The sequence below is a fragment of the Panicum virgatum genome, chromosome 3K, assembly GCF_016808335.1.
Source record: "Panicum virgatum strain AP13 chromosome 3K, P.virgatum_v5, whole genome shotgun sequence".
NCBI lineage: Eukaryota > Viridiplantae > Streptophyta > Magnoliopsida > Poales > Poaceae > Panicum > Panicum virgatum.
Window position 1 is genome coordinate 63,685,682 of NC_053138.1, and position 24,707 is coordinate 63,710,388.

The following is a 24,707-nucleotide window of genomic DNA, read 5'->3' on the forward strand; positions in this document are numbered from 1 at the left end:
TATCTTGAAAAGTGAAAAGAAATGTACAAATCTACTGCTACTATATGCATGTTATTTGGACTTAAGTACCTCCACTTTCAAGTTACCAGCGACGTGGGCATCGCGTGAGGATATATTCGATTCAGTTTGGCTGGGCTCCATGAGTCAGTGCCATGTGATGATCTAGCTAGAAGGTAGGATCTGCACGGCAGACACCACAAGATCGACGACGACACGTGGTACTGTGGTAGGGATGTTAACATTATCGCCTTGTTGTCTCATTCGTTTGTTAGCTGGCATGGGTCAAATTAAGCAGCTATACTCCTAGGTACTGTACTACGTATCAGGTCCACGAATCAGGTCCAATCAAGTTGACTTTGTCACGCTGCATACGATAATCTCCCAAGAGCAAGGATTATGATTTCGCCGGCCGCCGGCTGTAAAAAAATCCCAGCACAAGTGAACAGGAGCGATGATGATGGCCCCACCATTATTTAATGCTATCTGTGAGTGGCAGCCAATAAGAGCCAAGCGAGTGGTGGGAGCCTCTATGGCACACTTTGCCCGCTTAAGATCATAGGCGCGTCTCACGACTCATCCGGTTATAATACTTGCTCTAACCCGCCACGCCCCTAGAATCTTTGATCCGTAGCTGCTGCCTACTGGCTCTAGCTATGGCTCTGAACAAAAAAAATTCTACGCTGGTGAGGTTGGTTGGTTGATCACAGCGACTTGCAACACACATTATTTCGTCTTTTGCAATACTCAAGAGCCACCCTTTTATTTTTTCTTAAATCAGACCACATGCCTTCTCTCTTGATAGGAGACATCAAGATCATAAGTCACATGCTGCTTATTACTACTAGCATGATCGCCTTGTCATATATTTATTAAGCAACTCAAATTAAGCACCAGTAAATGCATATTCTTCTTCCATTTCTCTGTAGTACTTCTTAGTATTTTTTTCCCACCGCAACTTTATTTTATTTTGCTATTATAGAGTATAGAAAACTTATAATGCTTGAAACAGACCTAACTATGCCATTCATAAAAACAAGAAGTTGATTTAAGGTCAGAAGGTGCTCACGCCACTGAAAGCGACAGTTTTGTACATAGCGGTAAAGTGACTTTATCAACTGAAAGAAGAAGAAGAAGGCCTTTTTGGTTCCTCGTGCTATGAACAGTAACACGGAAATCTTTCATGTGCATGAGGTCTAAATGAAGTCTATTTACAAAACTTTTTCACAGATAGGTGTAACTTTATGCGACGAATCTAATGAGCCAAAAAAATCTTCGATTGGCTGCAGTGATGCTACAGTACTATCGTCTAATCGTACGGTCAAATGCCTCATTAGATTCGTCTTGCGAAGTAGCACAAGGGGTTATGAAATTAGTTTTGCAAACTGACTTCATTTAATACTAGTAATTATTGGTCAAAGTTCCCTAGCACAATTTGGGCTGGGAACCAAACAGGGCCGAAGAAGAAGAGCAGCAGCAGTTCTCTCGACCCTGCTTGGTGCTTGCCCCCACCCCCTCTCTTCCTCCTCCATCCCGTACCCGTATATCCGCCGATCCATTGACGGGAGAGACAGCAGGGAGAGGGAGATGGGTGAGCCTGAGCCTGACGACGCGGTGCTCTTCGTCGGGGTGTCGCTGGTGCTGGGCATCGCCTCCCGTCATCTCCTCCGCGGCACCCGCGTCCCCTACACCGTCGCCCTTCTCGTCCTCGGCGTCGCGCTCGGCTCCCTCGGTAAGAGATGGAACTTGCTCCCCTCGACTTCCTGTACAGCAATGGATGGAATTCCCCCTTTCTCTTTCCCTACTTGCAAAATCAGCTACTACTCAATTCAGCCGCCTTCCACTGTTTCATACTGTTACCCCCGCCTTCCAGAATACGGAACACAACATGGCCTAGGCAAACTTGGAGCTGGAATTCGCATCTGTAAGTTACTAGTACTACCATTCATTCTAATACTTCAATTAATTCATTCGACATGACGCTATGGTAGCTAATCCTCTACCTGGTTTCCCTTCTGCCTAACAATTAAATTGCAGGGGCCAACATAAACCCTGATCTTCTGCTGGCTGTTTTTCTACCTGCCCTCCTGTTTGAAAGCTCCTTCTCCATGGAAATACACCAAATAAAGGTACATCCTGTCTGTTCTTCCGCGTATGATGTTCAACTATCATCTCAATAATGCTTGTGCACACACAAAATTTTCTTTTCTTGTCTAATCATTTCGGTGGTTAATTATTCTCTTAAAAGGTTACTGTCAACACTGTATGATCCTTATCAGCAGCAATTCTTACTTCTGCGGTTCTGCTAGTCCTCAAAAAAAAAATGCCTGTTCTGCAGTTCATTACTTCATTTCTGTGTTAATCCTCAGTTGTGCACAGCTTAGGAGCATGGAAAATTGAGTCTAGATTCCTTTTACTTCCCTTATGTGTTTGCGACTTGCGAGCAAACCTGCTTAAATGTTCTTTGAAGGCATGACACACATGGAGAGCCCAACACCTCTCCTCTCCTGCTCTTTGGTGCGGTTCGAACCTGCTCCTCATCTTTCATCAGTCCTTTGTCATGCAGTCCAGTCATATGCTGATGCTTCTAACAAATGCACAACAAATCCCATCTTTGGGAATGCATGATCCACTGATACATGTTGTGGCATTTCCCTGTGTTCAGAAGACCAGACTGTTGTTTTTCTACTCCTCAGTTATTTGAGTCATTCTAGTTTCGAATTGTGATTTATAACTCCCTGAAAAATCATCTCATCAGCAGATATAGCTACAAAAGCAACTAATTATTCTTACAAATCCTGGTGTCAGTTCTCAATCTATTGGGAAACCTCCTATATCTTGTGTACTGCTGTATTACTCAATCTATTGGGAAGTCTCCTATATCTTGTGTACTGCTGTATACTCAATCTGCAGCTGATACTGATGGCTTTACACTCTCCTGTGCAACACATTACCATATAAAGTGTCTGATTTCTGCATTAAATCATGTGGGGAACCTCTCCGTTTTGGCAAACAAGTGTCTGTCAACATCATATTTGTTTCTCCATTATCACTGCTTCTAATGAATAATAATACTAGATATGGATCTCTTCTGCTGTGATTTTGTTTAATAGCATAGCACTATTGGTCCACATGTTTGTTGACTGTAGAGTACGGTGCTTATTTTGCAGAGATGTATGGCACAAATGGTGTTACTTGCTGGACCGGGTGTTGTACTATCAACTTTTTTACTTGGCTCTGCTGTAAAGGTATTTGCTTAGAGAAATGATGAGACATTGCATTTAATATTACAATGTTTCCTAACTAGTGTCCTACAGCTCACTTTTCCTTACGACTGGAGCTGGAAAACATCATTGTTACTTGGTGGACTGCTTAGTGCAACTGACCCTGTTGCTGTGGTTGCACTGCTAAAAGAACTTGGAGCAAGTAAAAAGCTTAGTACAATCATTGAGGGTGAATCCTTAATGAATGACGGGTAAGCTATTTGAACAAAATTGTGCAATCATATTGGACTCTGGAAGAGGGTGTGAGGATGAACCCTATAAATTGGACTACCTGTGCTAGTCAATTCTTGGTCATATAAAAAGTATTCCGGTAAAACTAAATTTTGAAAGTATTTGTAGAATCATACTAATAACCAAAGCTTTTATAGTCAATAGGAATTGTCACTCAGTTAAAATCCGGAATTCAAGATTTGGTTTAACTATGCGCTGACCTTATCTGAGCAAGAGCAGACAAGGCACCCTTGACTAGTTGTTACGGGATTCGTTCTCCTCATTCTCTGTATTAGTGATATATTGGGTAATGTAGTATATGAAAGATACAAAAAAAATATTGAAATTTCAAGTTCAATTATGAAATCTATAAGAGCTCCACTCATGCTAAATGACCACAAATTCTACAGGACCGCTATTGTTGTCTATCAGCTATTCTATCGAATGGTGCTTGGAAGAACGTTTGATGCTGGCTCAATAATAAAGTTTTTGTCAGAAGTTTCGCTTGGAGCGTATGTGGGATTTCTTTATTAAAATTCAAAGTAAATTTTATGGCTATGTGCTTCTAATGCTAATTAGTATAATATTTGACCAGTGTTGCTCTGGGCCTTGCATTCGGAATCATATCAGTACTGTGGTTGGGATTTATATTTAATGATACAATCATAGAGATTTCACTCACTCTTGCCGTCAGCTATATAGCTTTCTTCACTGTAAGACCATTCTACTTCAGGAGTCCTTACTTTCCTCTATTTTCCTCAGAGGCTTTTCTTTTGTTAATGTTCATTCATATCAGGCACAAGATTCACTGGAGGTCTCTGGTGTTTTGACAGTCATGACACTAGGAATGTTAGTAAACTTGTTTTGACAAATAGTTTTGCATATTTGTTTAATACCATTGCTCATGTGCTAACCATGTCACTTGGACAGGTTCTATGCAGCTTTTGCAAAAACTGCTTTTAAGGGTGAAAGTCAGCAAAGTTTACACCATTTCTGGTATGTTAGAGAAACAAGTCTCTCTATTATCAATGAACATAAATATTCTTGACAGATTCTTGATCCTAGTATTCCTATTTGTATCTATTCCATGTATTCCACAAGTTTCGTGATGCTGTTCATTCGTACTTTGTTTTAGCGTTACTTCAAGAGGATTTACTATGTAAATTTATGTGCTGTTGTAAAGGTACAGCTTTATTGTCAGCTTTGTCCAAGTCCAACTGCCAGCTTTTGTTATCACCTATTTTGATAATGATTTATTAAATTTCCCTAGCATAGAACTTCATCATTAATATCCTAGAAGTCTAGAATATTTAGCAGCACTTGAGCAAACCATATGGTGGGTGCCTTCCGCTTAAAACTTAATGCAATGACACACATATGGTTCTTTAAGGTGATAAGGCGTCCTGTGGTACCTCAGGCAAGCATGTTCAAGAAAACACCAGGAGTAACTAGGCCCTTATAGCGCCTTGGGTACACCTTGTCGCCTAACTGATGCCTTAAGAACACTGGACACACAGTTCTCCTGCATGCTCAAGAAAAAAAATAATGCATAGTGATCGAACTTGCAAGGTGGGTTCATCGGGTTGGGTCTCTGTACTACTATGCACAATAAGATGAGAGATCTTAGATTTCGCCAGCTGGCTTTATGTGGTGCCCTCCACTTGCTATATTGTAGCAAGGAGCTTTGGCGTTTGGCCTGCAAAATTTGCTGCCAAGGTTATGCCAACTTTTCTGAAACCTTGCTAGGCAGTATAAAACCAAACTAAGCCATATTGTCGGCCCCTTCCTCTAATCCTGCTTTTCTACCCTGAGCTGTGGAGCTGGCCAAGTCAATGAGATGGAGAGTCAGCCAGGGTGGTGGTATTAGAAGCACTGAACTAGTTAATAGTTATTACACTTCAGAAACTAATTCCAGGGTCCGCTGTGCTATTTACGAGCAATCATTGGCGGAGCATGGATTAGATTTGAGGTGTGACAGGTAACAGATTTGATTATGGACTACCCAGCAGAGCATAACAAAACAGGGTATATGGAGAAATATGCAGTGTATTTGGGGAAAAAATAAGGTATGGGGTTGGCCACACCTAGTCATGAAGGTCCTCCGCCACTGCAAGCAATGTTAATGCGGGTCTGTAACCAGCAAAAAGTAAACTAATAAAACCCTAGAAATATAAAAATACACAAATTACTATGAAATGTCTGCGTGGAATTATTCTGGTAGCACTCGTAGTGTCACTGCAATTACTATCCTAATTTTGTTGATGAATAATTTGGCCATTGTTGGTTACTGATAGTACCTTGCAATCTTCTCAGTTGACACTGAATTAAGGTAGCCTAATCTTGGTATTACTTAATACATGTCAAATAATGGATTCTTTTACTTCTGCAAGTTATGTACATGAGCTTGTATATATATTCTAATTTTTTTTATTTTTATGATATGTAAGTACATATCTACATATCTGATCTGAGTTTCATGTTTGGCTGTTTGCTTGCTCTTTTTCTTGTATTCAGGGAAATGGTTGCTTACATTGCAAACACACTTATTTTTATACTGAGGTATTGGCATCTCTTCTGTACATGTCGGAAAAACATTGTTTGATTTTTCTGTTTATGTCCAGCTGATCCAAACTTCTAGTTTTTTTATATATATACTTAATAACAACACTGCAGTTGTAAATTTCTCACCTGTGAATTCCTTCAGTGGGGTTGTTATTGCAGATGGTGTTCTACAAAATAATGTCCATTTTGAGAGGCATGGTATGCACCATTTACCTCCTGAAATGTACTTCTGCTTTTCGGTGCATAATTTTTTAGGCTCAAAATTGATTCTTTAAAGTTCAAAGTTGCTGAAGATCTAACACAACTGTTTCAGTTTTTCATGAATACATAAGGATGAACTTTCATTTCTGCTTAGCTCAGGCGATTCAACATATTGATATATCCACCTGAATTAATTAATATCATCTCTACTTTGCCCATAACCATTAACACCTTGCTTCGAGATCTGTGAAAAAAAACTTGGTGGACCAAAGAAAAATTTCTTTTCTAGTTTTGATTGTGTGGTGTCCCATGTTCATCATAGTGGAATATATAAAAGCGAGGTATTTATACATGATGTTAATGACCCATCAGAGATAATTGTTTGACTAATCTCCCTGATCCAGATCCCTGCCCTGCTGCTGAGTCTTGGTGCCCTAGGGTTATACTTTTAACTTCAATCAGCTTATACTTAAAACACTTGGCATTTAATTAGTCAACAAAAGTTTGAACGTTTCATATTTGGTTAGATATCAATCATATCATTGTGCTGCAAAATTATGTTCTCCTATGATTCTAGAGTTACAATTTGATAATATTTGTTTAGGTCTGATATGAGCTCTCTGTACCATGAGCTTAATTCTGTTAAACCTATTATGCGTAAATTAACTTTATATCTTGGCTTTTGTAGGCACTTCGTGGGGCTTCCTTCTTCTGCTTTATGTCTTTGTGCAAATATCTCGACTTGTAGTTGTTAGTGTTTTGTACCCATTGTTGCGTCAATTTGGGTATGGGTTGGACTTCAAAGAGGCCATGATTCTTGTTTGGTCAGGGCTGCGAGGGGCTGTTGCTCTGTCACTATCACTATCTGTTAAGGTAAGTTAGTTTCATTTGTGTACCAATAAACCCTTTCATTTGTGCTTTCAATTTCATACAAGTCTACAGAGTTTTCTGACACATTTATTGGAATACTTTTAATAGCGCACCAGCGATACAGTTCAACATTATCTTAAACCAGAAGTTGGAACAATGGTATGCCCTTTTTGGTGTGTGAAAGTGCCAAATGTCTAATATGAACTTTGCTAATGTTATAGCTTATGCAGTTTGTGTTCTTCACTGGTGGCATCGTGTTTTTGACATTGATTTTTAATGGTTCAACCACACAATTTTTGTTACATATCCTCGGCATGGACAAACTGTCAGCAACAAAGGTTAGCTTCACAAATTGTCATCTACCATTTCAAGTTTGCTGTTAAAGGATTTCCTGTTTTAGAAATCTTTCGAGTTCTATTTATACCCATATGCCCTCTCTCTGACTAATTACTAGTGTAGTGGTGAAGGCAACGTTTTATGTGCTGCCACTTAGTCAAGTTCCTTCAAGATTTCAAGGTTGACAGTCATCAATTGACTCACTCACAAAATGTAGCATGTATGCTACCATGCCAAGTGCCAGATTACTTGTGAATTAATTGTAGATAATAGATCCTTTTGCAACTTCTTATCTGTCCAGAATATCCAAGGGGAAAAGGACCAAGAGAGACCAATTAAACTCTAGAAGCTATGGCTGAGGCCACAAAGAGAAGAATAAATTATTCTAGATTCCTAGTTCTCTGTATCACTAGAGATACAAATCGTTCCCTCTTTTCTACAATATCTATCCATATCTTTTCAAAACAATATCTATCCATAGTGCATATGTGCAGACTAAGAAAGTACTCTACAATGTTTTTTTGGCAGCTTCGCATATTGAAATATACAAGATATGAAATGCTAAACAAAGCATTAGAGGCTTTTGGTGAGCTTAGGGATGACGAGGAACTTGGACCTGCTGACTGGGCTACTGTAAAAAAACATATCACATGTTTGAATGACTTGGACGATGATCCAGAGCATCCCCATGATGTTGATGACAGAGATGATCATGTGCATACCATGAACATAAGAGATATTCGAGTGCGGCTTTTAAATGGTACGTTATTACTGATCAGGTTATCTGACGAAATAAGTATTGAAGTAAAATATTAACATATCCAATTAGTATAGGTTCTCTTCCCTTTTGTGATTGAGGCTTTTTCTCAATGCTTTTTCTTAGGCTTAATATAATTTGTTTTTGTAACCCTTTTAGCTAACTTCCTTATTCTATGACCACTAGTACTGTTCACATGTGACTCCTAGAGTGGATAGCTGCTGTGATTTACTGATACTTAGGCTTCAAGTATAGACCCCTTTCTCGTGTAAAAGCAATAATCATTAGAACATTTGATGTTTTCCAGGGGAAGATCAAACCATTGAAGGTTTAACTGTTGGCTAGATCTTCCAGTCGTTTGGAGTTAAAGTTGTTGTTTATATTTTTTCATATAATTTTATTTCAATTTTTCTATAATTAGAATGCAAGAAGAAATGTACAAATTTTGGTGTACTTAGAGCGTTGATGATAGGTATGAGGAAATATCCTCCAATTGGCCTGTCAAAGCCAAGTGTCCTACCATTGATGCTAAGACCTGTACCTATGCACATACAGCTTAGTTCTTCTAAATTTTCCTTATCTAAACCTTCTTCTCAAAATGAAAAAGTAAAAATACTGTCATATTAACCATTTCTTGCTGACATTAGCCTATTGGGGTAGCTTACTAGTTTTTTGAAAGCCTCTAGTTGGAGAAACAACAACAAAGCCTGTTTGTCCCTAGTAAGCACGCAAACTTTCCCTACCCATTGTTTATAGCCGTGTTTTGGGCCCTTCCATCTTTGTAGCTTGATGATACATTATCTGTCTTCTAAATAATTTGCTGTCTTGCTAGTGATTGTGTTATGGGCGTGATCGGCATGGAGGCAGCAGCATGAACTAGAAGCAGCACCTATCTTTAGTTTGTTTAGATTGGTTTGTTAGATAATCTTTGTTAGGAAGATTAGGTTAGTAAGTTCAGGTTGTTAGTTTGTTAATTCAGTCAGTTAGCATCTACCATAAACAAATCTATAACACTTAGCTAACGTTACTTTGATATATTTTCTTTTCCCTGAGATGTCTTGGCTCAGTTCGATATGTTGGGGTTCTGACTGATGTCCATTTGTCCTTCCATTTTACACTCTTCTCATTGCAATATGTATTTATCCATAAACTGTTTGCATATTGTTCCCTCAATGGTTATATGTTCTATACTTATGCAACTTAATAAGTGTTGTTATGAATGTTTTATAGTAGAGACAATTTATTTGGACATATTTTTGGACAGGTGTGCAAGCCGCTTACTGGGCTATGCTTGAAGAGGGACGAATAAATCAAGCTACAGCAAATATTCTGATGAGATCAGTTGATGAAGCTATGGATCTTGTTTCTAGACAACCATTATGTGATTGGAAAGGTTTAAAATCCAATGTTCAGTTCCCGAGTTACTATAGGTTCCTTCAGATGAGCAGGTTGCCACGAAAGCTTGTCACATACTTCACAGTCGAAAGATTGGAGTCAGGATGTTACATCTGTGCCGCATTTCTTCGTGCTCACAGAATTGCAAGGCGGCAGCTTCATGATTTTCTCGGTAATATATGATATGTTCTTTCGTTCAAATTACCTCTTGTTTCTCTGGGGTACAAAACGAGAAAAAAAAGATCTAAGTAAGAAATTGCATATGAGATTTACATGTGTTATGACATGGCAGTGCTCCTGCCCTAGTTTTCAAAAAAAAAAAAGATTTACATGTGCAGTGGACATATTGTTCTATAGATGTACAATGTTTTTGGCCTGTAGATCAAGAAAAAGCATACTTTAAGAAGAGTTTACCTTGAACATAGAAATCAGTTAAAGCATTTAATAGTCAAACTACGTGACAGAGCCCTACTTCACTGCAAAACCACTTTATAGGCTGAAATTGTGGATGGATCAAACAATGTTAGCTCAATGACGAAATGGGTAGTTTAATTTATGTTTCAGTAACTTAGAATTCTGAAAGCTTGATTGGAAATGTCATTCCCTATATGATGAATCCATTTACCTCTTTTATGCTGTTTTGTGGATAACCTGACTTAAATCTGCTCATATGATACTAACGCACTTCACCAACTTCACTATCTATTAATTTGTTTTCTTCTATCTTCAGGTGATAGTGAGGTTGCAAGAATTGTTATTGACGAAAGTAATGCTGAGGGAGAGGAAGCTAGAAAATTCTTGGAAGATGTTCGAGTCACATTCCCGCAGGTTTGTGGTTACAATGGTCTTCTATCATCTCATTCACCTGCTGTGGAACTGCTGTGGAACTCTCAGTTCCAACTTCGAACACAAAATCGTAAAAGATTCGCCTAGCAGTTTTCTTTTCATAAAACATGGGAAGTGCAAAACCAATATAGTAACAAAGAGAAAGATTATGACATAAATAAACAGAAAGATTCCTTCTGATAAATTGCACTACCTGATCTTGAACCCCCCCCCCCCCCCCTCCCGAAAAAAAAAAACAGGTTCTACGTGTGCTAAAGACGCGACAAGTCACATATTCTGTATTGGCACACTTGAGTGAGTATATTCAAAACCTCCAGAAGACTGGGTTACTGGAAGAGAAGGAAATGGTCCATTTAGACGATGCTTTGCAGGTAGATGGAATATTTAACATATTAATTTTTTGTTCTACCTCTGAAAACCGTGCGCGGATTGTAATAAATATTCCTAAACTCCGATACTAATTCACTTGGCAGACAGACTTGAAGAAGTTGAAGAGGAATCCCCCACTAGTGAAAATGCCAAGAGTTAGTGATCTTCTAAACACTCATCCTTTAGTTGGCGCGCTTCCTGCTGCTGCACGTGATCCTTTGCTAAGCAATACAAAGGAAACTGTACGAGGGCATGGCATGATCGTATATCGGGAAGGCTCAAGGCCAACTGGTATATGGCTTATATCTATTGGTGTAGTAAAGGTCTGTTTGTTCCTCAACAACAACACTTTGATGCATCTTGTAGGAGTCTTTTCTGATTTGTTCTAATGAGCATATGACTTCTTTTTTCTAACAGTGGACAAGTCAAAGATTAAGCAGAAGGCATTCCTTGGATCCAATTTTATCACATGGAAGCACTTTGGGTCTGTATGAGGTGCTGATCGGAAAGCCCTATATCTGTGACATGATCACAGATTCCGTTGTACACTGTTTCTTCATTGAAGCTGAAAAGATAGATGAGCTGCGTCATTCCGATCCTTCAATTGAGGTTTTCCTGTGGCAGGTATATACAGTACTGATTTACATTGGGAAGTTTGTATCACAGAATCTATATCTAATGGCAATCAGTTGAATGGAAATCACAGGAAAGCGCTCTGGTCATTGCTAGGCTTTTGCTTCCTCAGATATTTGAGAAAATGGCAATGCATGAGATCAGGGTTCTCGTTGCTGAAAGGTCGACGATGAACATATACATCAAGGGGGAAGACATCGAAATCGAGCAGAATTACATTGGCATTTTGCTTGAAGGATTCTTGAAGACCAGGAACCAGAATCTGATCACGCCCCCAGCGGTACTTCTGCCATCAAATGCTGACTTGAGCTTATTCGGACTTGAGTCCTCAGGTTTCCAAGCAGTCCTCATCATCCTCGTATACTTTCAAAAGATAAAAAGAAAAACAAAGGATTCTAAGTGTTTCCATGCTTGCAGCCGTGAACCTTGTAGACTACTATCATACTGCACCCAGCTACCAAGTGGAGGCTAGAGCGCGGATCATCTTCTTTGATATGGGCAGGGCCTCTGAGGCACAGGCTGATCTTCAGCGAACTGCGTCACTGCTGTCTCACGGCCATGAGCTGCCACGGACAATGAGCAAGGAGCACAGCGGCTTGCTCCGTTGGCCGGAGAGCTTCCGGAGGTCCCGGGGGGCCCACAGTGCCAGCCTAAGTGAGATCAGAAACCAGCCGGGCAGCTTCTCTGCCAGGGCCTTGCAACTGAGTATGTACGGCAGCATGGTGAGCCCCTCCGGCCAGGGTCACCGGCGTCATAGGCTCCGTGGCATGCCGGTTGCGAACAAGAGGCACAGCTCTTCCTACCCCCGGGTGCCATCGAGGCCACCCAACGCCCGGCATCTGCTCTCCGTGCAGTCGGAGGGTTCAAACATGAAACGAATGGCAGCCCCAAAAGACGCTGGCCAGGCTAATCCTGCTCCGGCGACCGCAGACCAGCAGCAACAGAAGGCGATGCAAGATGACAACTGGAGCGATGACTCCGCAGGGGAAGAAGTCATCGTCAGAGTCGACTCTCCCAGCATGCTATCTTTTCGTCAGTCCGCCGCTGGGGTTGGTTCGCCACCACACCAGTAGCCGGAGCTGGCATTCTTTTACTGTAACATGAAGGCGCGCCTAACATGAATGCATTCTTTGCTGCGTATATTGTATAGCAAAAATAAAATAGACAACATGTATCCCTTCTCTTTGTACCCGTACTCTACTTTGGAATCCCTGGTTATATGGATTACACAGATACATCACAACCCCCCCCCCCCCCCCAACACACAAAAATCTTGAAGCTCCTGCGAAATCAATATCGACATGATGCAAAAAAAAAACGTAAAAGAGATACATGAAAGACTCATTTTATTGGACCAGAGTAGCCCGTTACGGATGGTAGAAGCTAGACTACTCTGTCCGTCTGTACCCCTAGACTTTCCTGATTAACATTCGAGACCAGACCTACAATAAGGTTCAGATACATCAGAGTTCATCTTCCAAGGACTAAGGCATGCTCTGCATCTGATTCGGGTAACTGAGGGTAAAAACTCAAATATACATCAACAAACAGCTAGGTCAGCAACCGACGATGTTAAGCCACGGTTCGCCCATAGCATATCCCAGCAAGGTAGAGGTTCTTGGCCCACTTCTCCTGGGAGGAGACAGCCAAAGGAACAAGTAAGAAAAAACACGCTAATAAGGCTAAAGCAAGTGAGATACCGCAGCTCGTGTCCTACCTTGACATGTTGACTAGGAAACTGTGTAGTCCGCAGAGTCTCTTGTGTCTCGTCTCTTGGGCGACGCCTTGGCTTGCTTAGGATCAGTGCAGACTGGTCCATTGTGGCAGCCATTGCGGTAATACGATAGCCGTTGTCCCAGCGTTTATGGATGCCCTCACTTGGGTACAGAAAGTCTAATTCCACAACCTGCAGGAGTTGCGATGCTTTAAGTCCACTGAGATCAAAGGCAGAATGCAACTTCATCTTAGATCATTACTCAGCAGCACATTCCTCGACTTCGAGGCTATTCCACAAATAAAAAACCAGACCTAACCATGAGTGGATGTGCGTGTGAACGTCTTAGAAAATCACATTACCCTCAAAACACTTTTGACGATCCTACGCAAATAGTGCAGCATGAAAGAAAATATTGAAATCTCTAGCACGAAACAGTTAGCTTATGTTTCTTGCAAACATTTAAATGCTTCAGAATAAAATGAGAATCATATGGGTAAGGGTAATATGTTGTCTTCTGTAGATAGAGTTCAGTATATGTGCAAACATCTCACCTGCTCAGAAAATCCAGCACTGCGGGACATGACTATAGCCCATCGACTGCCTGATGTAGCCATTGAAGTCACATGAAAACCTTCCTTCCACTTTTTGTTTATCCATTTAAATGGGAAGGAATCACTGACTTTGTACGATTGCTGTGTATATGGCGTGCCTGGCCAACATCAAATAGACAAACATACTGTTTTATGGGACCAGCTAAATAACTATATCTATGAAAGGTGACAATTCTGACAGGGCATACACAGGAAAAGGACCAAGGGATTAACAGGTAATTCAGATGACAGAGCAGATACTGATCCTGCTGTCAGGCAACTGGCGAGACATTCAAGATGTTTTCTTTCCCTATTTGTTCAGGTTTACTTTTCAGGCTCATTCAGGTGGTAGTGGTAAACTACAAAAGCATAGAGTAATCACAAATATACTGCAGCTGTCTAGTACAGACAGAAAAAGGGGAAAGGAATGTAATGAACATATGCAGCAACAGCAACAAATCCCATTTAGGTAAGGTAATGATATATGTCACAAGAAAAATATCAATACCTTTGGACATCACTACAAGAGAACTTCCATTGTTGGAGCCAGCAACAGAACTGATGTAGAAGCTTTTATCCCACTGTTCCATAATCCATTCCTGTTCTTTGTGGGAAAATTGAGGACAGGGAAAGTGAGTGAATTACATGAGGTGCAGATGGGAAGGACCTACCTTATGAAGAAAGTGTGGAGACAGCTCGTATACTTGAGCTGTGAAGCCAGTTCCTGCATCCATAATGATTGCCCAAAGATTTGCGCATGATGATATTGAACTTATTAGCAAACCGTCCTCATTTCCTTTCTCCACATGTTGCGCTAACCTTGTGTCAGCCACATTATAGTGGTACCTATCAAGGGATAACTTAATCAGACTTTATACTGAAAAAACACACATAAATGGATGCACCGCCACCTGATATTGAAAAAACACACAAAGGTGGCAGTGCATCCATTAATCTAAAAAACGACAAAAGATATTATAGAAATTATAAGCTACATGCAGTATCGCCATGAGTGTTTCGTTTGATTCCTTTCGCTGAATCAGATTTTTTTAAAAATAAAATATACATAATCCAAATAGTAAAATAGAACCAACTTTAAAAAAATATAGAACAACACAGAGTGCACCAGGCTAATGTAACTCTGCATGGATACTTGAAATATGATATACATAGTAGCAGACTACAGAAAAAAGTTAGCTTGAGAATTGATGTTAACCTCTGTTTCATAGGTGACCTTGAATTATATACTGAAATCCACTGTGTTGCTGGAGCACCTAGCCGAATCTTCTTTTTTACATGGCCATCATCATCATTAAGCAACCTGGCACGCTTCTGCCCTACCTGCAGAGTGAAGTGTCCACAAAAAAGAGAATATAACCATCCACATCCATATTTTTAGGTTCATTTCACTTAAATAAAGTATGTGATGCCAGAAACGAACCTTTTGGGCTCCATCAGTATTGATTGGTCTGATGGAAGGATTTGGTCCAATTAAACTATCAAACAAAGAAATCAACTTGGAATAGTTTGGCTCCTCATCAAACTTCATGTTGACAACAGTCTCAAGAAACTGTTTGAAAGGTTGAGGACATATGCCGCAAAGGCTCTCAGGCGAGGTACTCATCTTTCTCTTGCACACCAAAAATGATTTATTATCGCCCTGCAAATGAAGACCCACAAAAAGAGAGGGGGGGGGGGGGGAGAGTTAAATGATCAAAACAAGACTACTCATGAAAAATGGCTCTGAAATCTGAATGGAGAAAAGGTAAAGATTCGATACTATCATACCTGGTATCCTTGCCATGGCAACCTGCCCCGATGAAGAAATACTAATGTATAGGCAAGTGATTCCAAATCATCTCTTCTGCTAGCGGTTCTTCCTAAATGTGCATGGACACTAGCATATCTTACTGTTCCTCTAGATTATTAAGGAAAAAGAGAAGTTCAGGCATAAAACTAATATCGTAATGAGCTGACAAATTTAGAATATAAAACACAGTGACAAACCTAAAGGCATCGGGACGTTGATCATAACCAACATGCTGTCCACTAGCAGAATCTCTCCACTTTGTTGCTGGTGTATGAAAATTAACACAGAAGCAGTTAGATGATCAAGACTGAATGCTATAAACCAGCAGTAGTCTAGCTGGAATAAGAAAGGGATGTGATTTCACCAAAACGATGCAAGTCAATAACATATTGGTCGGAACAGGCTTGTTTACCTAATCCAAGATCCACAAGATAAAGTTTCTTTTCTTGAGGCGTTGAAGGCTGACCCAGAAGAAAGTTCTCAGGTTTGACGTCTCCATGCACATATCTGAAAAGAAAAATACAGAAGCGTAAAAATATGCCTGATGAATCAAATATAGCCCTTAGGCAGCCTTAAGATGCCTGCCAACCCTTTAGAATGCATGCTTTCCAGGATGGAAATGGACTCCACGGCAATGCAAGCCACCATTTCCGATGACATGCTGGAAGATTTCAGCACAAGTTATTACAAACAGGAAGGGGAGAAAAGAAAGAAAATTTGAATGTAAAGTGCTGGGATAGCTAGTAGACTTGAGGAACTCACGATTGGCCTAATGAATTCCAAGAATCCCACAAGCTAGGCCCCAGCATATCCATAATCTGGAAAAGGAGCCAAATAAATTAGAAGTGATAAGGCAGGTAATCCATCCATTGCTGATTAGCCGGAGGAGGAGGAGGAGGCAGGATGGAAGGAGAAGAATGGCACCATGACATAGTAGTCACCCTGGCGGCCTTTATAATGCACCTTGGGCACGCCATGCGTTCCGCCTAGAGCGCTGATGCATCAGGTAAAGGCAATTACATAGAAAGCTGATTAGCAATGTCTGAGGTTGGTGGTGGAAGAGAAAGGCGCGTCGATGAGCGAGCGACTTACGTGTAGACTTGCCATTCATACGGAGGGCCGTAGCTACAGCCCTTGCTGGTAGTGTGCTCAAATTTGATAGCAACCTCTTGGGCAGCGGAAGCCGAGGAGCATGCCGCAGTTAGGCGTCGGCCAAGAAAGACATGGCCAAAGCCACCTTTGCCCAGCTTCCTGTCGACCTTGTACTCCGGGGATCCTCCGATCTGGACCTGGGAAGGGGATCCTCAAATCAGAATCATCAGGCATGAAGGGGCAGGAAGAGGGGTCGATAGATACGGACGGTGTCGGGGAAAGGTGCGGCGTTGGCGTCGTCGTCGTCGTGGGCGGCGGCGGCGGCGATGTTGGCGCTGAGCCCGCCGCTGTCGGCCATCCTGTTGCTCTGGTGGTTGGTTCGGCTGAGGTTTTCGCTCGCCTTCCCACAGGGGACGTGGTTGGGGTCAGGACGGCGGGATGCGGGAGCACGGCGGCAGCGCCATGCAATCGCGGCGGAGCATCTATCTATATATCAATCTAGTCGATGGATGGATGGATGGATGGATGGATGGATCGATCGATCGATCTACGACAATAATTGAGTTCTAGGTTTGAGCGGCAGCAAAGCAATAACAAACTCACAAACAATGGATGGGCTGGGGATTCCTCCTTTGCTTTACTTGGTGGAGCGCCGCCAGCCTCGGCCCCCTGCCCCTGCGGCTCCGCCTGCGATTCCAAGGAGGGAGAGGATGAGCAGGGCTGTCCCGAGGCGAGGGGATTGGGGATTGGGGATACCCTGATGCGCTCGCTGCGGGGGAGGCGGGCGGATGCGGCTGCACAGCACTGCTGCCCAGCACAGCGCACAGCGAGCAGACAAGGCAAAGAAAAGAAAGGCCGTCTTCGAATCTCCAAAAATATCACTCATCCGACGGTGTCATGTTGGTTATTCGAATCCAACTTGCCCAACATTTTGATTGGAGCAAGGGGAAAATGCAACTGTTCAGTGCATATACGATTTATTACATTCGAACGTACGGATATCAAATATCACCACTCGTTCCATTGCCAAAACAAGGGGGCCATGTTTAGTTTCCAAAAAAAATCTACATTATCCGTCACATCGGATGTTTGAACATATGCATTGAGCATTAAGTGTAGTTGAAAAAATAACTAATTACACAGTATAACTGTTTTATACGAGACAAATTTTTTAAACCTAATTAGTTTATGATTAAGAATTAATTGTCAAATAACAACAAAATGTGCTAAAGTACTAAAATTTAAACTTTTTCGCGAACTAAATACGCCCTAACAATAGTCACCGGGAAGCAATACAAACCAAACCAAATCAGACCATACAAATGATAAATGGGAACTATCACTATTTTGTAGGGGATCTTTAAATTTACTCCAACTAACAATTCCCTCAATTCTAACTTACTCCCTCCGTTTGAAATTATATTTTATTTGTATTAATAAAGCAAGGCATAATAAAAGAAGTGATATTTTGCATAATAATTTTTTTAATAAGAGGAGTGACCAAACTTATGGTAAAAGAGTCAAACGGGTTATAATTTATAATGGATGGAGTACAATATAGGCTCCTTAGAGCATCTCCTAACGTAAAACGCCGTGAATAGGTAAAAAAAAAAGAGAAAGGGAGCTAAAACTCGTTTCCAACAGAGTAGCTAAAGTCGTGGACTCGCTTTCTCCTTTGACATCCCGGAAAATCCGGTAGGCATCTTTGTCGATGCCCCGTCGCTCGCCATCCCTCCTCATGCATGGTCCCGCTCTCTCTCGAATTTTTTTTAATTTAATCCTTTTTAATCTAATATTTTAATAATAACTCATGCAGATCTAAATTTCCAAAAATTAGCCCTTTTGGTCGCGCCAAGCTCCGTGGCGCGACTCCCTGAAGAGTCGCGCCACATGCTTTGGCGCGACTAAGCTGCCACGCTGGAACGCTCGCGGCCAGGCAGCTGACGTGGCAAGGCTGGGTCGATCCACATGCATTGGCGCGACTGAGTCGCGCCATGCGCCGTGGCGCGACTCAGCCTGATACACATTGGGCCCAACAAGGAACCCTAGCCCACCTTTCTCTTTTCTGTTTGTGTCTCCTTTCTTTCCTTAGAGCCGCTGGCCGTCGCCCGCTGCCTCCTCTGGGACGCCGCGGAGGGGGCTTCGCCCGGCGGCGCCCCCTGCCTCCTCTGGGACGCAGCTCTCCCCTGCCGGCCAGTCCGCGCTCAAGGCACACCTCCTCACCGCGCTCTAGTCCGCCCCCCCCCGAAGCCCATCGCGAAGAAGGTCTCCGAGCTCGCCGCCTTGCTGCCGCCGCCGCCGCTGGGAGTGGACCTCCTCCCCCTCGCCTTCCCCTCCGGCGACGCCTCCCCGGTTTGTCCTCCCCACCCGGCACCCTAACCTGCCTACAAGCGCCGGCCATGGCGCCTGCAGATCTGATGCTGCCCCTCGCCCCCTCCTTGCAGGACCTCGTCGGCCACTCCGGGCTCCCTGCAGGTCGGCGCCCCCGGCTGCCCTGCAGGCCGACTGGTCGCCTGGTCCCTGGAGGTCGGCGCCCCCTGCTGCCCGCCTGGAGGTCGACGCCCCCTAGATCCTGCTCCCTCTGAAGGTTTGTTCATAATTGTAATTTATATGGTACAAGATTTTGGCCATATCATTGATTATTGATGCACTTTATTACTTTGTCTGTAATCTGTTGAACAATTGAACTATAAAGAGTAATGGGGATATTGCTAAGAAAAGCTTCAGTCAAAGCTAAGAAAAGAAATAAGTTGGATGATACTCTTTTGTATGATTGTCTTTGTCAAATTCATTGAGCGGGATAGTTTCTTTTAGGTGGATGAGAATGACATAATCGAGTGGAGCTGTTGTTTGGAGTGCACCCACCCGAACCACCGGAAGACACGAAGGATAAGAGGCCTACGAAAGTGACCTTAGCTTGGTTGACACAACATTTTGGTACACCACCTGGAGCGGATGCTAATGGCGGGACGGTTGCTAGGTTCGCTCGGGCATGGCTATGGCATTTGATCGCCGGGTTTCTATTTCCTGATTCGAGTGGGAACACAATCTTATGGATGTGGCTAGAACTAATTGGTCAAGACTAGGACAACATTGCCACTTTCAGCTGGGGGAACGCAACACTTGGGTGGTTGTACCGTCAGCTGTGTGATGCTTATAGGCGGAGCAAAGATAGTGCAAATCTTGGTGGTTGTGCTTACCTATTGCAACTGTGGATGTGGGAGCGCCTTCCTGTTGGCCGGCCGGAGCGTTATGCTCATGGAGTAAGTATTTTATTTGTTCATTACTTTTGCATTGCTATTGTTAGGTCTGGGTAATCTTCAAAATTCACTAATGTCATTATTTATTGTTATATCTAAGGTTACGCCATTATACGAGGGAGAGGTTGTGGCTACAGTGGGTTGGTTATGGAACAATATTGGTACCGTGCACGGTAATCCAGGAAGGCGGTACATAGACTACAGCAATGCCCTTGATTGCCTAAATGCTGCACACGTAAGTCTATAACCACCTCCTCTACCGCAATTCGTGTAATATATCGTCCTCAATTTGTTGTAATCATATTGAACATGTCGTATTAGGTTGAATGGCAACCATACAATCGCATGGAGGTGCAAAACATGAATCTTAGTCCGCAATGCATGAGGGATAATGAATACTGGCGCTCAGTTTGCCCTCTTATTTGCTATTACATTGTTGAGTACCACCTTCCAAATCGGGTGATGCGCCAATTTGGAATACTTCAGTCTTGTCCGCCTGAGTATATTAATACTAGCCATGAGTTGCACGCGTATGGTTATTTATTTTCTGCAATCTCATTCTATGGAAAATATTTGCATGTTTTGCAATTATATTAATTCTTGCATACATTATATGTAGAACTGATCGACGGAAGCATCGGGGTGCCAAAAACTGGGAGGTGAAGCACCTTGCATATGTGAATGCTTGGAATGGTCGAGGCAACAACATAGTTTATGGTGGCCCTGTTCACCGTGAGGCCCAATTCAATATATATTTGGACTGGTTGAAGCAAAACACACGGCTAAAGCTCAAGGCTGCATTGGACAACACCCACATCGAGGATCTACCTTCGGACCCCGAAGATGTCTTTGCCGAATATGATGCTCACACGAGAATGGGTACGCAGCCCGAGCGAGGACCCTTTGAAGACTACATTGTAAGTTGTAGTGCACAACACCTGAAAATATTGCAATGTCCTACATCTTTATGACCTAACTTGTTAAGTAGTTTGTAGAATTTTTATGGCATAATAACTTGTGCGACCTATGCATTTGCAGGGGCAGCAACTTAGTCGTTTTGATAACGAGGCGGGACAAGCGTTGAGGGTGCCAATAGGATCTCCGGATGAGGCCACCGTGCTGAGGGGATTCTTACAGGTAGAATATGTATAATTCCCTCTAATATGTCTAATGAATTTAGTTTTCAGTTCTCAATGATTAGTGTCTTTCGAATTTTGTGCTGAAATGCAATGTAGAGGTTTAGACGGGGTTGCCGAAAAATAGCATTCAAACTGAACTGCATAGAGGGACAAGGACAACCAGCGGCCGATGATGGTGAACCTTCCGGGTCACGCCATCGCGGTACAAGAAGCACGAGTACTTCATTGGGCACCTCATCTACAGGTGGGACATTAGCAATGTTATTTCCATTTCTACTACTTTATGCTTGTTTTTACTTACATATATGTTAAACAATTCTCTCTAATAGGAGGACGTCGCAGCCGATCCGGTGCTCTCAGTATTAGAACCCTCGTAGGAGGGGCAAGGAGAGACCCCCTCAAGACATCGTCAGTGAGGAGTCTGAGGAGACATCAAGCTCAGATGGTGAAGATCCTGACTATGGCCACGATGAGATTGGCTTCTCACAGATTCCGGACGCTCCAGAGCCCACGCAAGATACTCCACGACCAAAGAGGCGGAGAAGGGCACGAGCACGGGATCACACTGATGTCGGGAGCGCTAACGTCCTAGCAACTAAGCCGGGCCGCCCTCGTCGTCCCAAGAAACCTTTCACCCCACATCCGTCCCATGACTAGCATGGTCCTAGAAATGTTTGAACAAGGCTTGGTATCCTCCACAAGCATGTTGGGTACGAGTGAAGTATGAGTAGATGTAGATGGAACTATGTAACTTAGATGGAAACATGTTGGCTAACATCGATGTACTGTTGAATCAAATGTTGCCTAAATTTAGTTTGTCACTGGACCTCTTGTATTAGTGTGGTTGATATCTTTTGCTAGTGACCTCCGATATGAACAACTTTGGTGAGGATGCTTCTATTTTGCTATTGCGGCTGGATGCTTGGGTCATCGAGGAGTCGCGCCATTTTAGTTGCAACTTCTATTGTGGAATGTTGTAAGATTATCAGCAGATTTTATTCTGGACATGTTCAGCCATTTGTTAGCGTGGCTATTTATTCTGGATAGTCACTTTGGTGGTTTATTTTGAAAAAAAGTGATAATGAATTGGAGTATGTGTTTATGTTATTTCTGTGTTAATGAATGTGAAATATTTCACTAAATGTTTGTTCATCGAGGAGTCGCGCCATTTTACTTGACGTGACCAGTTGGCACAAAATATGCCCACGGCAGATCTGGTCAGTGGTTGCGTGTGGTGTGACTCTTCACTGAGTCGCGCCGAGTAGCGTGGCGGGACTCAGTAAAGAGTCGCACCACGCACAGCCATCGACCAGTTTTGCCTTAGGCCAAAATGGCACCAACTAGTCACGCCAAGTTCCACAGCGTGACTGCGTTAAGAGTCGCGCCACGTGGGGTGGTGTGACTCAGTAAAGAGTCGCGCCACGCACACCCATCGACCAGTCCGTGGGCCAAAATGGCACCAACTAGTCACGCCAAATTCCACGGCGTGACTGCGTTAAGAGTCGCACCAAGTGGTGTGGCGTGACTCGTTAAAGAGTCATGCCACACACAGACATCGACCAGTTTTTGTCGTGGGCCAAAATGGCACCAACTAGTCACGCCAAATTCCACGGCACGAGGATTAAAATAAAAAAATCAAAGTGATGGCACTCGGCACCCAAATTTGCCGAGTGTTTTGGCCAAAACACTCAGCAAAGGGCCTGTTTGCCCAGTGTTTTAGGCAAAACACTCGGCAAAGCTGTCTAAAATTCAATTTTATTTTTGTTTTTAGTTTCAGCTCCTACAAATCAAACACCTCACATATCACATATATCGCTCAAATATCACATATATCACAAAAATGTCTCAAATATCACATATATCACAAAACAAGTCCACATATCACACATATAGTACACACATATCATCACAAGTCCACAAATCAAACCAAGTCCACCACCAAGCTCACAAGTATCACCAAACAAGCCCATAACAAATCACATACTCTGTAGCATGCAAACCGATACTCTAGATGTACATGCATACAGATCAGGCAACAGAAATCCATCTCACAAGACCTTTCCAGCAATTACATCGATATAAGATCCGGCAAAGCATCTTGCTGGCTACCGCGACCTTGGCTTCCTCCTTCCAGCTGGCTACCATGACCACTACTTTCTCCTTCCCTTGGAGTATTGCTATAGTAGTTGATGGTGACGACGGGGTTGTCGTGGTTGGTGCTGGAGAAGCAGCTGACATGGGTCGCACAGTTGCTACAGGGCAGACACCCACCTAACCAGCTAATCATCTTGGAGAACTTCTTCCGTAATATCATAGGATTTGGTGAGAACTTTGATATTTGAATGGCTCCACCAAAGCAAACACATACAAATTTCACCTGTGGATCTGAGTTTGCTGATGATATTGTAGGTAGAATGCGATGATTAGAAATACATGTACAGATCTGGGGTACCGGATTCGCCCGATGTGGAGGAGGTGGTGGAGGTGGCCTCCCCGCAGTCTTGGATTTGGAGGAGGCGCCTGGGAGGGGGGATAGCTGAGGCCGCATACCAGAATAACTAAGTGGTCAGACAAGGATAACTGAGTCCCAAGAACAAAATAACTGAGTTGGGAGAATAACTGGCACAAATTAATTATTGGAATTGTGTATAATGGAACTGCATGACAGTTTTAAAAGAAATGGAACTGCATGACAGTTTAAAAAAAATAGAACTGCATGTAGAAGCCGAATTTCTAAGCAATCCTATTAGGTAAAGCACCTGTACACTTGAAAAATATGAAATTAAATACTGAAGCCTGCTGTTGTATTTCACTAGTTTGTTTCACCCCTTTCTTCTGAATCAGTGTGCTATGAAGTCTAAATATTTGGTTTTGTTTGTGGAAGTAAGTTCAGTGATTCAGTATCACCTTGCTTACTGCTTGTGGGACTATATAGTCATTTCTATCTTCTTAATTTGTTGCCGTATTTTATCCTCCTCGTATCTGTAAGGACAAATATTCAGACAAATATCCTTGTCGGTACCCCAGGACTGGGATACCCCCTCTTACTGTGTCTAGGCAAGAGTCTCGTAGTTATCCTTAGCTACGCACTAACGGCCGAGCAGCCGGACCCCTATGGTCCGGAGCCCAACTCTCCAGGGAAATGACCCGGACCCGCTTCCCGCTTGGGGAAGGTCCGGTGGCGCCACGTGTCCCGGGGGAGGTAGCCCTCAGCCAAAACAGCTGGGGGCCCCGGACCTCCCAGGGAGTACCGGACCCCCACCGGGTCCCGGATCCCCAGCTACTATTTGTAACACCCTAATTTAAATTTCAGCATTTATTAATAAATTTAATTGGCTTTATTTAATTTTCTAAGGTTTATTGTGTTTAGTATGGCATTTAATTAAATTTTGTTTCACAAGTAATTAAAATTTGACTAAGTTTAAAATTTTGTGTTGCATTCATGCTGGTGCATACTTTTATTTGATGGTGCTTTGAATTCAAATTCATATTTGAATTCAAACTTGTTTGAATTAGATTTAGAAAAGTAAGAGAAATAGAGTGGCAAAACCCAAAACCTAGCTAAACCCAAAACCCCAGCCCAACCCAACAGCCCATGCCCACTCCTCCCCGGCCCGACCTCAGGCGGCCCATGGCCAG

At 42.6% G+C, this 24,707-nt stretch overlaps 3 protein-coding genes across 7 annotated transcripts; 2 read left to right on the forward strand and 1 right to left on the reverse strand.

The window, feature by feature from the left end:
* The first annotated feature begins 1,430 nt into the window (after positions 1 to 1,430).
* Positions 1,431 to 12,695, forward strand: LOC120700241 (sodium/hydrogen exchanger 8-like). The gene is made up of 22 exons (XM_039984463.1): positions 1,431 to 1,729; positions 1,871 to 1,921; positions 2,035 to 2,126; positions 3,168 to 3,245; positions 3,315 to 3,472; positions 3,902 to 4,003; positions 4,087 to 4,204; positions 4,288 to 4,340; positions 4,422 to 4,487; positions 6,006 to 6,050; positions 6,196 to 6,251; positions 6,943 to 7,127; positions 7,233 to 7,283; positions 7,355 to 7,462; positions 7,989 to 8,220; positions 9,482 to 9,784; positions 10,343 to 10,440; positions 10,698 to 10,829; positions 10,932 to 11,150; positions 11,245 to 11,451; positions 11,534 to 11,792; positions 11,878 to 12,695. The coding sequence occupies exons 1-22, from the start codon at positions 1,585 to 1,587 to the stop codon at positions 12,531 to 12,533; spliced, it is 3,414 nt and encodes a 1,137-aa protein (XP_039840397.1). The 5' UTR covers positions 1,431 to 1,584; the 3' UTR covers positions 12,534 to 12,695.
* Positions 12,696 to 12,786: 91 nt separating this feature from the next.
* LOC120700242 (casein kinase 1-like protein HD16) lies at positions 12,787 to 17,551 on the reverse strand. Of its 5 annotated transcripts, XM_039984466.1 has the most exons (17): positions 17,426 to 17,551; positions 17,273 to 17,356; positions 16,938 to 17,069; positions 16,670 to 16,866; positions 16,502 to 16,571; positions 16,340 to 16,395; positions 16,167 to 16,238; positions 15,990 to 16,084; positions 15,775 to 15,841; positions 15,556 to 15,685; positions 15,209 to 15,427; positions 14,984 to 15,108; positions 14,439 to 14,613; positions 14,276 to 14,366; positions 13,729 to 13,886; positions 13,178 to 13,366; positions 12,787 to 13,092 (listed from the first exon to the last, which is right to left on the reverse strand). In XM_039984466.1, the coding sequence occupies exons 3-17, from the start codon at positions 17,025 to 17,027 to the stop codon at positions 13,033 to 13,035; spliced, it is 1,794 nt and encodes a 597-aa protein (XP_039840400.1). In that variant the 5' UTR covers positions 17,028 to 17,069; positions 17,273 to 17,356; positions 17,426 to 17,551; the 3' UTR covers positions 12,787 to 13,032. The 5 variants fall into 5 exon arrangements, with proteins under 5 accessions (XP_039840400.1, XP_039840399.1, XP_039840401.1 ...); XM_039984465.1 differs by having other exon boundaries at positions 16,938 to 17,356; XM_039984467.1 differs by lacking the exon at positions 16,167 to 16,238 and having other exon boundaries at positions 17,426 to 17,481.
* A 1,639-nt stretch (positions 17,552 to 19,190) lies between these two features.
* LOC120701164 (serine/threonine-protein phosphatase 7 long form homolog) lies at positions 19,191 to 21,434 on the forward strand. Its single transcript, XM_039985306.1, has 7 exons — positions 19,191 to 19,932; positions 20,030 to 20,164; positions 20,251 to 20,459; positions 20,549 to 20,846; positions 20,968 to 21,066; positions 21,165 to 21,328; positions 21,398 to 21,434. The coding sequence occupies exons 1-7, from the start codon at positions 19,885 to 19,887 to the stop codon at positions 21,432 to 21,434; spliced, it is 990 nt and encodes a 329-aa protein (XP_039841240.1). The 5' UTR covers positions 19,191 to 19,884.
* The last annotated feature ends 3,273 nt before the right edge of the window (positions 21,435 to 24,707 follow it).